General features: G+C 36.9%; 1 protein-coding gene and 1 long non-coding RNA gene across 10 annotated transcripts in view; one reads left to right on the top strand and one right to left on the bottom strand.

Annotated features, from left to right (window-relative positions):
* LOC109436409 (uncharacterized) overlaps positions 1-15,184 on the top strand; it is a 33,867-nt gene that overhangs the window by 13,908 nt on the left and 4,775 nt on the right. For 2 of the 6 annotated variants that reach the window (XR_012497544.1, XR_012497548.1), the window contains one exon: positions 4,965-5,441. The exons of 1 other annotated variant lie outside the window; for it this stretch is intronic. This is a non-coding gene — a long non-coding RNA (uncharacterized LOC109436409). Of the gene's footprint in view, positions 1-1,534; positions 1,625-4,961; positions 5,442-15,184 lie in introns of those variants that run through there. 3 more of the 6 variants (XR_012497543.1, XR_012497547.1, XR_002136107.2) reach the window with 2 other exon arrangements.
* The window catches only part of GTF2H1 (general transcription factor IIH subunit 1), a 31,654-nt gene continuing 18,076 nt past the window's right edge, over positions 1,607-15,184 (bottom strand). For all 4 annotated transcript variants that reach the window (XM_074336107.1, XM_074336110.1, XM_074336109.1 and 1 more), the window contains 8 exons: positions 14,437-14,564; positions 14,246-14,333; positions 10,764-10,852; positions 10,309-10,426; positions 7,876-7,966; positions 7,270-7,385; positions 5,979-6,071; positions 1,607-2,601 (listed from right to left, as the gene is read on the bottom strand). In XM_074336107.1, coding sequence (XP_074192208.1) covers positions 2,515-2,601; positions 5,979-6,071; positions 7,270-7,385; positions 7,876-7,966; positions 10,309-10,426; positions 10,764-10,852; positions 14,246-14,333; positions 14,437-14,564 — 810 coding nt within the window. In that variant the 3' untranslated portion in view covers positions 1,607-2,514. The remainder of the gene's footprint in view (positions 2,602-5,978; positions 6,072-7,269; positions 7,386-7,875; positions 7,967-10,308; positions 10,427-10,763; positions 10,853-14,245; positions 14,334-14,436; positions 14,565-15,184) is intronic.

The raw sequence follows: 15,184 nt of genomic DNA, 5'->3' as shown, positions 1-15,184 counted from the left end.
GGTTAATGGGACCCACTAGGCAGATTAACTCCATGATTTGCCATAAAAGCAGCACAGAATAGAATTGGAGGAATGACTGACAGGGCGGGAGGAAAATAAAGAGGCAATGGAAGCCTAGGCTGGGGAATAAAAGCTTCCAACTTCACAAGCATCTTATTCCTACGTAACTAGTTTAGGATAAATTCCAGTTCTGTCCCTTATTGGCTGTGTGAACTTCGGTAACTTAATGTTGAAACCACTTCCAATCTGTAAAATAATCTACAGCACCTACCTGATTCACTGGTTGTTTTGAGTATGAAGTGAGATAGCAGAAAAGGTGCTTGGCAGTGCTGGTTTACAAGTTTTCAATCACCAGCAGCTGCCATCATTTTCTACAATGAGAAGGTGGGGCCATCGTAGGCCTACACTGCTGCCAAAGTCCATTTTTAAAGGACTCCAAGGATCAAATATAAGTTAAACATGAAATTGAGAGCTATCTCTGGTGAAATCTCCCGTAAGGCCTTCTTTCCCTAAGGGACCTGGTCACATACCTTAGCAATGTCTTTTCTCACAGTCCCCTCCTTTCTATTTACCAGAACTCCATTTTCATTTGGACCTAGTTTCCTGTCTAGATTGTTCCAAAAGCCTTCTAGGTTTTGGCCTGCCAGACTTATCTAAACAATCAAAAAACCTTCTGAAAAACCACTTATTTGCTCAAAATTTTCTCCAAGGTCCCCCATGCCTTATGGGTAAAGTTCTGAATTTCTTACCTATGAAGTCATTCACCTGAATTAAACAGATTTTCCCAGCCTCTCACTCGTCACTCCCAACCCTCCAACCTAACAAACACACTGTTGTTCTTTTTTTTTTAACACTGTGGTATTTCAAAGTTTTCATACCTTCATCATGCTTTTCTGTATTCAAGGCTTAACTGTTACCTCTTTAGTGAAGTCTACCAAGTTCCCCGAAAAAGTTTTTCTTCAGGCTCTATTATATTTATCACTTAATCTTGGTAGAGATTAAATGCATTCAACAGAGCATTTTATTTCTTTACATTTGCCTTTCCCAATAGACATACTCTTCTATTTCAAACATTTTTCTATCTGCTCCATTGCTATTCTTCAGAATAGCTGCGGTGATAATACATCTAAAAAGCACTTTGTAATCTGTAAGGTATAAGGGATTACGCCATTACTATACTGATCTGAAAGAGAAATGGGAGGATTGAAGCAGGAAGTGATGTTGCCTCTCCTTTTACCAGTTCAAAGTCTGAAGAAATTCTGACCTGTTCTAGCCATTATATAAAGGATAACTAGCTTGTCAAATGGCTTTAAAAAAGAATGAGTTGCTTTCAAGCAGCTCACCCAACTCAATTTCACGCATAAGGAGAAACCACAAGATGTTACAGTTAAGAGTATCTATAAAAAGTTTTACTTTTTTCTGTAACTTTTAATACAAGACAGCTAAAGTCTTAAACAGTTAGTTGATCCTATTAGGAACAAAATATGGCATGGATTCCAGAAACAAGAACATTTTTTTCCCCCCTTGCATTTAGGCTTTTCAGTCACTATGCAATGATTATCAATTCGCCAAGGACAGTAACAGTCAGATACTGAAGAAAAGGAGGTATGAGAAACATCTTTTATTTTTTTTCTAAAGAGGTGAAAATAAGTAAGATTTCTTATATTTCTCACTCATAAGATTTTTAAACTCTTAAAAATGCAATTACCTTTTCTCAAAGCACATGCCATTAAAAAAAATCTTAGCAATGTACATTTGCACTCGAAGAAAAACATGCAGCGCCATTGTCTTCTGACAAAATTCTGCATAAAAACCCCCACATGACTTTCTGCAAATATGTTCCCTCTTTATCATTTAGGGACTCCAACCACATTCAGTGCAATATTTATTGTTTCTTATTTCCGTAGGAAACACAGGGCCAGTGATGTCTTGAGTTACAACTGTTTCCTGCTGGTTGAGCAACAGTTTCCCTCGACTTTATTTTAAAGTACTCTCTTTAACTTGCTGATGTAAGGTACAACTAGAATTCAGTAAAACTTGAGGATCCAAGTGGATGACGGAGGAGAAATACTTAAGGTGTACCCTGTGCCATAAACTTAGAAAAAAAAATTTACACAGAAAACAACAACAAAAACCTCAGATTTTATCAATGCACCCTTTTAAAAAGTGTTTTTTTTTTTTTTTTAAATTTCTGAAAGCAGCTTAATGTGAATCAAAAGCAGTTCCTGAGTAACTGCAGTAAACAGTGTCTTTTTAAAATATATATATTTTTTTGCAACTTAGGTCATTTTGGTTCTGCCTTAATTTACGTCCCCAGCTTTGAGTTTAATCAGTTCCTTTCCTTTCCTTTCACAATGTGCAAGTACAATAGCATCAGCTCCGAGAGTTGGCGTGGTGCAGATGTTTCTGGTCACTTCTGTGTGACCATCTGCATTTCTGTCAGGCCAGGTTTCCAGAGTCACTGCAGGTCACAGTTCTCTTGATCTCACAAAACCTGTGAGAGCCACAGTCACTTCACGTTTTCTTCATTAGACGTCGTGACTGCCACGTGTGGAGCTTGTTGTAGGCTGTCTGGAGCATCTCTTCTATGTGACTTACCAACTGTAAAACATAGCAAGACACGTAAGCAACAATAGGGCAAAGGCTGCGGAAGTTAATGCTTCTGGTTCAGATCTGACATATATGAGGTATGATTAAAAAAAATATGGTGAATGCTTAAATTAAAGAAAATTTATTACAGGGTGGCCGGATGGCTCAGTTGGTTAGAGCGTGAGCTCTGAACAATAAGGTTGCCAATTCAATTCCCTCATGGGATGGTGGGCTGCGCCCCTTGCAACTAAGATTGAAAACCATGACTGGACTTGGAGCTGAGCTGCGCCCTCCACAACTAGATTGAAGGACAACGACTTGGAGATGATGGGCCCTGGAGAAACACACAGTTCCCCAATATTTCCAATAAAAAAAATTTAAAAAGTGGGAATTTAAAAAAACATAAAAATAGCAAGGATAAAGTAAACCTTCAATAACAGCTGTCAATTGAAAACTAAGAAAAAAATAAACATTTCTGTAAAAAAGAATTTATTACAGTAAAAGACACATTGCCATTAATCCCCCTCAAAATACTTTTTAAACTCTTATTAAACTCTTAAAAATGCAATAGTTTATGGCACTGGGTATACCTCTCTATGAACACACATCATTCTTGCCACTTTCTGAAGCAGTTCTGGAAGTCCTTTTTTGTGAGTGTCATTAGTTGCGCTATCGTGGCTGCCTGCATGTCCTGAATCATTTTGACTTTGGGGAAGAGCCAAAAGTCACATGGTGCCAGCTCCGGTGACTAAGGTAGATGAGGACACACCGTAATGTTTTTATTTGACAGAAATTGCCATATACCAGAAGCGATGTGTGACACAGGAATGTTGCCACAATGGAGAATGATTTATGGCACACTGTAAAACACACCTTTTCTCAACTGTAGCTCACAACTGACTGACTGCACCAAACCAGTTGAAACTTGTCACACACTGTTACTAAGGTTCAACATCCGCTTCCCGTATTGAAGATCCCTGGCCTTCCTGTTGGATGGCACTTGGCAGTATTTTGTGACCACAACGGAAAGGCTCCGTGTCACATCACTACTGGTGTAGCAATTTCTGTCAAATAAAAACATTATGGTGTTTCCTCATCCACCTTATTCACTGAATCTGGCACCATGTGACTTCTGGCTCTTCCCCAAAGTCAAAATGACTGAAAGGTAAATGTTTGGATCGATTCAGGACATCGAGGCAGCCACAACAGTGTAACTAAAGACACTCATGAAAGAGGACTTCCAGAACTGCTTCAGAAAGTGGCAAGAATGATGGGATAAGTGTATTCGAAGGGAGGGGGAGTCTTTTGAGGGGGATTAATGGCAATGTGTCTTTTACTGTAATAATTTTTTTTTATTTAAACATTCACCGTATTGTTTGATCACACCTCATACTTCAGAGTACAGTTTCACTTATTGTCCTAATAAGGCAACGTACCAAGTCCTCTCTGAAGGTGTTATCAGACACATTTTGTACAGAAAGCTGAGAGAGATGGTGGGTACCACAGAGGTGGAAGTGCACCTGCTCTGTCTGGGTTGTTATGTCTGCCCTGTCATTAATCAGCGGTAGGACAACATCAAAGTCCTAACTGTGCTCTAGGCCTCAGTTCCTTCTGTCAAATGCAGGAGGTGAACTAACCCAGTGATTTCTAGACTTACACATTAGTCTGTTGACCAAGGCCAGGATGGTGGCATCAACATTATCTTACAGAACATCTTACAGAAAAATGCCTAACTCCCCTGAAGATTCTGATGTAGCAGGTCTGGGTAGCAGGTCTGGGATGAGACCCAGGAATCTTTGATTTTTCAAAAGCTTCTCCAGTTAATTCTGCTGCATAGCCAATCTTGTGAAGCACTTTTCTACGCCCCCTAGAGTCTTTTCCAGCTCTAACATTTCAGGATTCCGATATAACTCAGAAGATTACAGAAAATCTAAATGGTTTCAGTGCTTCACACAAGTCTATGTCCCACCTTTGCTCAGGACTATATGTCTTGAGTGGTAAAGAATTTGCCCTCATCATGGACATAATTAGAGGTCAACAGGACCACACTGGTCTAAACTGATAGACTCCTGAGGTAGAATGTCTTCAGAATATGTTTCCTTGGAGGTGGACAGTATTTATGTGGTTGGCAATAAAAGTCCTGTAAAGCCTACAAGTCAATTCTGGCAGTATGGGGATGGAGATCAGGAAGTCCCAAACCCGTTTAGCATGTCAATGACTTAGATCCAATCTGAGGTAGAATTAAAAAAAAACAAAAGAAAAGCAAACACCCTTATTTACCACATCTGTTATCATAGTGTGTATGTATCCATATGTGTTGTTAGTTTTGTCTGGAAACTACGTAAAAATCATCTTTTCTGCTTAATGGGCAGCAGTGGTCCCACAAGCACCAGTTAGAAGAGATGAACACCACCTCCTCCTGGAAGGCTGTGTGGGACGTCGGAATCCTTTTACCACAGTGCTCCAGGTCGTTACCATCATCGGAGGAGGCACATGAGCTGAAACCTATTTGTCACCCTTGCCCTGCTGCGTGAAGACACTTCAAGCCTCTTCTCTGATTTAAAGTAATACTGTTACATTTTGAGGAAAACCATTTAGAATGCTTAGGGAATAAACACTTCCTTAAAAATCCTACTGATGAGGATTTTTCAGCTTTCAATTGGAAAACTTCCCTTTCTGATTATCCTATTTACTGAAATACTGAATCCTAAGTTTCTATATACTATTCTTTCCCAGTCATCTGAGAGGATTTGCATAATACACACAAAAAACAATCTTGTGTGGTTGCTCTAGTCGTGTATTAAAAACAAAGCAAAAAATCCTGGGCACAAAGTGACACTTCACTCACTACCTCTTCCACTGCCCCACCCTGCTATAAACAATCAGGGAAGCTCCTGGCAGACCATAACCCAAGAACTTTATGACTTCCTACCAGAGAGTGGCAATTCTGCATTTCTTTGCATTGCTGGGTTTGTGCCTACTCAGGTTTTCAAAATAAATATTTTTTAGAAACACACACAGGATGTTTATCTATATGAAATACATGGAGATGATTATTACAAATACCTGGTTAGTCATGGCCTTGGGGAAGAGTGAGGGAGGGATAGGCAACTGGACAGGGGTACTCAGAGAATCCCTGTGGGGACTGGAAGTGTTCTATTTTCCACTGGGATTGGTGAGCACAGAGATACTTGTTTTATTATTTTAAAAAGCACATGTATTTTAAACATTCTTCTAAATATTATGATACATTTTAGAATTAAAAAACAGTATTCAAGCAACAGAAAAAAACACACAATGTACCTATTCATTTACATGAAAACAAAGTTAATTCATCATTTTACTACACAGAGAAAGAAAATCAGGCCAAAATCAGATTGTTGCCTTACGTTTGTGCTTAAATACTGTCTTCGAATTTTTTCTTGGAATGGGCAGAGCTTTGTAACTTGGAATCGTTCCAGATTACTTTTCATTTTCACTACCTAAAAAAGGTGAGAGAAATAATGAATTAAAGAGAAATCTCAAAGAACCTATAGGGATAAAAAAAAAACCTACCCCCCCTCCCCCCAAAAGAAAACCCACACAGAAAGTTTACTTTTCTTTTTTTAGATTATTTGGCTCCACCAGGCAGAGAAGCAATACCTAATTATATTTTTTTAAATTAAAAAAATGTCTATCCTAAAGGTAATAAATAATAGCTGTAGAAAAATTTAAACAATGCAAAAGAAAATAAAAACATAGTTCTTATTATCTATCACTCATATGAGATCATAACACATTCAAATGCTTCTTTAAGCAGTCGCCTTCTGGTAGACGTTTAGGCCATTTCCACATTTTCTTTCATAGACAGCGGTAGAGGAACATCTTTATGGCTCAATCTACATAACTGATTATTTCCTTTGGTTAAATTTCTAAATGTTGAATTTCTGCATCAAAGCATTTTTCAAAAAGGCAGCACTACTAGGGGAAGGACTCTTAGTAACTCAGCCAACACTGACCATTTTAAGTTTTTTTGTTTTTTTGCAGATTATAGATGAAAAATGCTTTTTTCCTGTAGTTTTAAAGATAATTTATTTGAATACTAGTGAGTATGAAAATTTCCTCTTATGTTTATTGGGCCACTTGCATTTCTTACTGAGCTGCCTGTTAAAACTCTTTTGCCTCTTATTTTTAATGGGGGCATTTATCTTTTTCTTAAAAATTGTTTATAACAGCAAACTATATAGTAAAGCTATTACTATTAATACTATAAATATTTTTCTATTTGTCAAATGTCGTTTAATTGGTTAAGAGGGTTTAAGTGTTAAATAGCGAGTGCTGTATTTGCTGTCAATCTCAGTTTAGGTTTCATTACACCGAAAAAAAGTACCAAATAAGTAATTTTACTGATGTGACTCATTTTGGGTCTCTGTCCTTCGGTCACTCCCAGTGGCTTAGTGTAAACACATGTTTTAAGACGTACAATCATGTTATGGAACTGGTCTGGACCTCAAGTTTCTTCACCTACAGAGTTGGTATCAGTACCTATTCCATCAGGGTGCTGTGAGGCTTAAATGAAACCTGTGCAAAGTAAGTTATCCCAGTGTTTGGCACACGGTAAACACTTAATACAATTTTCAGATTTCAACATAATACCTCAAGTCACACTACCACATAGCTGTGTTTGGAACTGGTTCTGACCTTTTCTTCTAGGAATGGTGTATTAACAGGAAAGCAGGACCAGAAGTGCCGTAGAAGTTCCCCAACAGCCACATACAGGTGTTTCAATTCAGACTGAATATCATTTGGCACCATTTCTGCAAAACAAAGGTCCAGAGGGTAAAACCTATTTTCACATATGTATAGTTTCTGACAGAATGACTACTCAGAGAATAAATGTGAACATGTGCTCTTTGCCAATGCCAAACCAGGATACACTATCCTGAGACAAATTACTGATTTTGTGGTTGACAGATCACAGAATTTAAATACTCTTGAGATTTTGGAAAAACTTTTAGGTTTCCCTTTATTCTAAGAGGAAGGGATGGAAAAAGGAAAGCATTTAGAATGATATAGGGAGACTGCTAATGTGCCACTGTTTGAAACCTTAAGACAATTTTGAAACCTAAGTTATTGTCTAGATATGTTTCAGGATCTGGATGCATGAAAACAAAACAAGATCCCAGAAATGTTCCAAAAAAAAAAGACACAAAAAACAAACCAATAAAATGTTAGCCCTCCTCTCAATGTGCTCTTTAGAGCGAATTTAAGTAAAGGGATAGCAACGGAAGCTGGCCCAGCACATACGGTTTATGGCTTGCTGTGTCCCTCCCCGCATAAGTGCTCCTCCAGGGGACAGTGCTGTGATGGTACTGCTGGCAGCACTACTGGAGAGGACCTGAAAGACAACATAGAAAGTGGGTTTCTTTTGCCATTTTTCTTACTTAACATTTCAGTTTTATAGCAAAATGTCCAGCAAGTCTTTATTCCTGTATAAATACATAATTTATAGTAAGCAGAGTGAACTACTTTCCATGAGGCCAGAGACACAGTGTATAGAAAGAGAATACCTACCAATCTTTCAGAAGTACCAGGGAAGTCCGCAGGTACCTCAAAACTCACATGCTTTTGCCTACTCAAGCTTTTTTCTTAAGCACTGATTCAACTTTACTCGTGAACTCTTACCACTGAAGGTAAAATTGAGTTTAAGAAAATAAGTCAAGTAAAACAACATTAACATATATCCTTGCTGGCAGCTAGGAAAACATAAAACCCCAACAGAGCAGAAATACATCAGTTGTCATTTTGTAAGGACGTGAATACACTTAGTTAAAAGGGGAAAAAATATATTCCCCACTGTATTAGTATCAACATTTAGGGACATAACTGACTAGTCTATTCAATGAGTGCCTAACAAGTGCCAGGCACTGGTGGCTACAGAGAGTAATAAATCATTTGTTGAATAACTCAAGTGCAGGGCTAGCGTGTCTCAAGTTTTTCAATGGAGCTTTTACAAGTATAAATCCATGAGTGTATGGGCTGGATTAAAAAAAAAAAATTAAGCTTGGTGTCAAGTACCGCACATGGCAACCAGTCAAGGAGTAAGTCACCTTATTCTTATGTCCTTTTGTCAGAAATTTTATAATGCATTATAACCAGAAGTTTCTGTGATTGCTGAGCTTGCTGACTAGCTACTGGCTGCACTCAGGTATACACATCTGAGGACAGACAGATAATCTCTTGGGCCTTCCTGACTCAATTCAGGTGTCTCAGATAATGAAATCACTTTTTGGGGGTATAGGGTGGATATGGGAAACAATCTAAATATTTAAGACTGACCACAGTTCAAAAGTTAGGTCTGCCGTGGGCAGTTATAGACTAGAAGGAAAGAAGTAGTCAAATAAGCCCAAATTTGTTATGTGTGCATACATGTGCATATATATATTTCCTAGTTCTGTCTGCTGAGGGGACAACACCACCAGTAGCAAATGACACCCCAACAGCAGAGAGTAAACGCAGCACTGGGATCTTGGTTTCTCAATCTACTCAGTACTAAAAGAATGATTCTGTGGTTGGGGCAGGGAAAGCGTTCAGATGAACCTGAAACACCGATCTCATTGTGCCATAAAGAGCAGAGGGGCTCAAAATTGACAAAAATATTATCAGAAAGACACAGAAGCCAGTGTGAAGGGCTTGGGAGGGTCTGACTATAAAGGGGCATACTTCTGGGGGCGACAAAACTGTTTTTTCTATCTTGTGTTGGTGGTGCTACAACTGTACATGTTTATTTACACTCACAGAATAGACTAAAAAAAGGTCAATTTTACTGTATGTAAATTATACCTTAGTTTAAAAAAAGAGCAATAATTTATAACCCATAGGCTAATATAAGAATCCACAGATCCATGCAGATATAAATAAATACATAAATAAATACAGGAGAAGGGAAGGAAGCTCTTCCTTTTAACAGAATGTCAACTGATAAATGTAGAATGGATGATGGAATTAGAAAATCACCATTTAACCACCACTACATTAATAACTGTTTTCGGCAAGAATCACCAATGGATTTAAAAAACTAGTGGGTAAAAGTTTGATGGGAAACAGAATATTTCCATATTCTTAAAATATCTCCCCATGAGATACTTATTAATTACAAAGGGAAAACCAGTAACTTTTTGGTGGAGAAACAAGGCAGATACTAATTACTGTGGCAACAAAGGGGGCAGTGAAGGTTTTTAAGCTGCAGAGTCGTCATATTAGATTTACGTTTTTAGAACGATAACTTGCAGTGGCAGTGTGGCAAATGGCTCAGGTTGCCTAAATAAAGGTGATGGAGTCAAGAAATAATGAAGTATTGACAGAACTTGCTGATCAACTTAAGTATGAATAAGGGTGGGGAAAAATGAAGACTAATGAGCTCTGTTTTATATATTGTGAGTTTGAGGTCATGCGGAGTGATGTCTAGAAGTTTTCTGGGAGAGATGACCGATAAAACTATATATAGAAGGAAAAAATTAGCAGTAACAAAACTCATCTTATTTTTCATTATCTTCAGACACTTCTTGAATAATGCCAAATACCGTTTCTCCCTACCCCTTAATTTTTTTCAATTTGTTTAGCAGACATATGTCTTTAAACCCAATTAAAATATTAGTTATGTAGTTCAATTTGGTTGTGCTCATAAAAAGAGGAAACAGCTATGGGAATTCTGGTTTTCAAACAGTACAAGTTACCTACCTGAGTTAATTTGGGTGTATACGCTTCCATTTCTTGTCTAATACCGTGAAAAGAATTAATAATGTCCTGACTTGTTGCATACTGTAGTGACTGGATTGGAGTTGGACCATGATAATACCTGAAGATAAGCAGAGAAGAAATGACTAATCACACAGAATAAAGGTGCCCATCATTCGTCTTTCAAATATTTTACTGGTCTCAATACAACGTTCCCCAAAGCAAAAAAATAACATAGTTAAAATAGCACAGAGAACCAATATTTATTTTTGTGGCTTTGATCATTTAGGAGCCCTTCCTGAGATGCAGGAAGTAAAATTTTAAGTTAAAAGGACACTGTACTTTTATGGTAACAAACTGATTAAAACTTGAATGCTATACTTGCAGAATATACTCTGCAATGACTTGTGTTATATAACTATTCTGCCCCAAGTTAATTTAATATTGACCGAACTTACCTATCTGACTTCTTGAGGTTTAGTGCAATCGTTTTCATGGAATTATTTTTCCTCAAGTCTTCATATTCAATGGACTCTTGTAACTTCGCCTATAATTATTAACATAGAACTTTTTATTATAACTTTCCCTTATAAAAGTAATGAACGTGACTGAACAAGTAAAATGGTACAGAGGGTAAATTATAAAGTCTTTCTACCATGAGTTTCACTTTTTGGAGATGACCATTCTACAGATGGTCGAATTCATTCTCTCACCAATCACTTACAGAGAACACCTGTTTTCCTACACTCTGACCATACTAGTAATTATTATTGAACTTCTAATTTTTGACAATCTGGTAGGGGAAAATATGTATTTTACTATTTCCCCCCCAAAATAAGTAAAAGACTAATTTTATTATATGTGTTGTAAATACCTTTTTCCAATTTGGCGTTTTTTGGCTTTAATTATTTCCTTTTTGCTTATTCCTCTGTGGATTAACTTTTTGCTTAAATCTTTGATCCACTTGGAATTTAGTTTGGAATAAGAAGTAAGGTAAGGAATGAATTTCTTTTCACTAGTTATCAGTCCCACTAACATTTGTAGAATAATCTTTTCCCACTGATTCTGAAATGCCACGTTTATCATATATTATATTTAATTCCTCCATGTATTTGGGTTTACTTCTTTTTAAATAAATTTTATTGGGGAATATTGTGGAACAGTGTGTTTCTCCAGGGCCCATCAGCTCCAAGTCCAGTCGCTGTTTTTCAATCTTTAGTTGCAGGGGGCGCAGCCCACCATCCCATGCGGGAATTTTACCGGCAACCTTGTTGAGAGCTCACACTCTAACCAACTGAGCCATCCGGCTGCCCCTCCAGAAGCTCAGCAGCAGCTCGTTGTCTTCAATCTAGTTGTGGAGGGCGCAGCTCACTGGCCCATGTGGGAATCGAACCGGCAACCTTGTTGTTAAGAGCACCGTGCTCTGACCAACTGAGCCATCCAGCCGGCCCTATTTGGGTTTTCTTCTGAACCCTTTACTTTGGTATTACCAATCTGTTTTCTCTATGCTAGTAATAAACTGCTAAATTTCTATAGCCTTATAATAAAACACGTTAATTATAAAAGACACATGAAGACAATCTATGTAAACATATGTGAAAATAATTCTGTAATATTTCATCCTCTACATAGTTATGAAATTCATCTGGTCAACTCTCATCGGCATCTACTAAAAGTGGGATCAAAATATTTAGGTTATTAAATATATCACAAAAAAGATCAACTTGAAAACTTAGTATTTTAAATTGCCCCTATTTTAAGAGTCTGAATAGTCCTCTCATAGTATAGGAACAAATCTGACCTCTGCGTGGTACCTGGAGTAACACAACAGTCAGTCCCACCTTACTTAGACTCAGCCTAATTTTATACTATTTTCTCAACTCTATGCCCTTCAGCCAACTTCAAGGCATACTACTGTCTTCATTACTTTTCACATATGTCCAGCTCACTTTCACTCCTGCTGTTGCCTTATCTAAGTCATGTTCCTACCCAACCTCCATAATAATCCAAATCCTAAACTTCCGTCAGAGCAGAGTTAGGTCTCCTAACTTGCATACTTAACTGAAAGCTCCATAAATAGAAGAACTCTATTATTATTTTAGAATCTCTCATGCTACAAAACCATTTGTAGAACACACAGCACACAACTATTGACTTTCTTGAAAGGATTATCTGGAGTCAGCATCTATTATAGAATACTGTGAAATTCACAGAATGATTCTAGACAACTCTTTCACTACCAAGAATCAAGGATAGTTAGTGCAATAGTATTGCAAAGAAAAGCATCATTTCCTAGATTTCTTCTTTACTATGTGTAACTTACATTGTAGTTTCACTTTTCTTAGTTTAGAAAAGAAATCTTATTGGCTTATTAATTTTAAAAGAGAACATGCCTGTAGAAACATATTAAGTTACTGAAATACATGAAATAAAATATATATGACTCATTCATAATCCCTTTATGGAAAGATAACCATTTAGCATATTCTTTTAAAGGCCCTTTTAAAGTTCATAAACTTTTTCCATGTGAAATTACATCAGACAATCTGCTATGTGAACTATTCTATTTATTTCTATACTCTTTGGTTCCTATTGTAAATAACACAATTACTGTATTTAAAATTTTGTCTTGTAACTATTCTTTTGATTTTGTCTTACCTATAGACACCAAACTCTTTGAGGACAAGAACTTACTCATTTTGTTTCCCACCACCTAGTATAGTATTTTAGGCAATTCAAAAATGGTTTCTTGATTTAAAATTTTTATAAACAGAACTACTGTTATGGTATATGTGAATTCTTTTTAATTCAGTACATCATTAATCTTTTAAAATAATGGCTGCATCAATCTTCGCTGTAGGGATACCCCACAGATGACAGGATGTTTGCTATTTTCTGTATTATAATACTGTAATAAGTATAATACTGTAATGAGTATCTAAATCTGTACACATCTTTAGTTGTTTTTTTTTTAACTTTTATTTACTTTAAGTGTGTTTTCTTAGGACCCATCAGCTCCAAGTCATGTAATTGTTTCAATCTAGTTGTGGAGGGCGCAATTCACAGTGGCCCATGTGGTGATCGAATCAACAGTGTTGTTAAGAGCACCATGCTCTAACCAACTGACCTAATCGGCTGCCCCCTACGTCTTTAGTTTTTTAAAAAAATAAATGTCCATATGGACCTAGAGAACATTATGCCAAGTGAAATCAATCGAAGAAAGAAAAATACCATATAATCTCACTTACTGTGGAATCTAAAGAACTGAATAAATGAGCAAAGGAAACAGAAAAAGAAAAAAAAAAGTCCAAAGTGGAATACTGTCCAGAAGTGGAATTAAGGGCATAAAACTAAAAAATTTTAATATATATTATCCTCTAAGAAAGCTTTATCATAATTTATTTCTATAAGTGGGGAGGGAAGAACTTTAAAAACCAGGGAGAGGGTAGCTTGGTAAAGCTGTAGGGACAGGCGTACGCAGGTAGGTAACTGTCCATACTCCCCTACACCCTGAAGTGATTTCTTTAATATTAAAGGAAAAGACATATTTAGCCTTGAAATGCTAGGTTTAATATGAGGGCCAAATCCTATCTTTAAAGATCATATATACAAACCTTTAGTTTTTCTTTCCCGAACACTGCCTTTGTTGAATACTTTCCCAGAAAACTGTATGTCAATATATGTGTATGTATACACGTGAAGGGGGAAAAACAAACAAACAATAAAAATAGTCAACAGACATGAGTCCATGGAAGTCTGGAAAGCCAAAACTGAGGGAGTATTCTAAAATGTTCTACAATTTAAGCCAAATACTTAAAGTCTTGGTCAGAAGAACTGAGTCATTTGAAATAACCAAGGGTCAACATAAAGTATTAGCAGTTATACTATAAGGTATCTGGAGAAACCTGAGCCCTAAACATTCCAGATTTTTGATCCATACCCTTTTGACTGCTGGCTGAAAGCAGTCTACATCTCCGGAATTTCCATCGATGCTGCTGGGCTCACCATTTTGTTCATTTTGTGCTTCTCTAAAAATAAAGAAAAAAAATTAATGATAAAAACCACAAGCACAACACAACTCCTGGCAATCTTGGACAGCCCAGTTCCTGCACCTCTGCTCATATACTTAACTGTTTCCTGAGACCTGCTGCCAGGACCATGGCACTGTGATGGTTAAATCGTTTGATGATGGCAGCATTACTATTCTCCTTTATGGATTTAGAATTAGAAGTAGATGGCACAGAGGATATGCCATAGCCCTAGGAGAAACAATGTAGAATATTGAAAGTCAAAATAAAGTTCTGATTTTCTTACGTTATAAAGACATGCTTAGTTGCAAAAACTTTCTGGATAATGGGACTTTATTAATTCTGAGCATTACTAATATTTATAGGTATACATTTAAAAAAATAACATATACACAAAAAAATTATGAAATACCACTAACTCCTTTTATCACCAAAAAAAATCTTAATCTTAAGCTCTAGAGTTTTTTAGAGCAATTTTGAATCTGTTTAGCAAAATATTAAATGAAGGAACAGAATACAGTGGAAAAAAGCATGGACTTTGGAGTCAGATAGACATGAATTCAAATTCTCGCTTTATCACTTTTCCAACATTAGTCTAGGCAAGCTCTATAAAACGGGATATTGGAGAATTAAATGAGATAATGTTTTCAAACACGTATTGAGTGCTTATTATGTATTAGGTTCTATAGATAGAAAGTTGCTAAATCTTGGTACCAAAGGAGCCAAAATACTGGTTAGTGGGATGCTAGGCTGCAAGCTAGTACACACAGTTAAGATGTATAAGTGCTAAAAGAAAGAAAGTGGTGAATCCCACTAGAGGCGAGGAGGGGCAGTTTTGAAAAGCTTCATGG

The sequence above is a fragment of the Rhinolophus sinicus genome, linkage group LG06 (genome assembly GCF_036562045.2).
Source record: "Rhinolophus sinicus isolate RSC01 linkage group LG06, ASM3656204v1, whole genome shotgun sequence".
Classification (NCBI taxonomy): Eukaryota; Metazoa; Chordata; class Mammalia; order Chiroptera; family Rhinolophidae; genus Rhinolophus; species Rhinolophus sinicus.
This window is presented reverse-complemented; position numbering and strand designations above follow the sequence as displayed.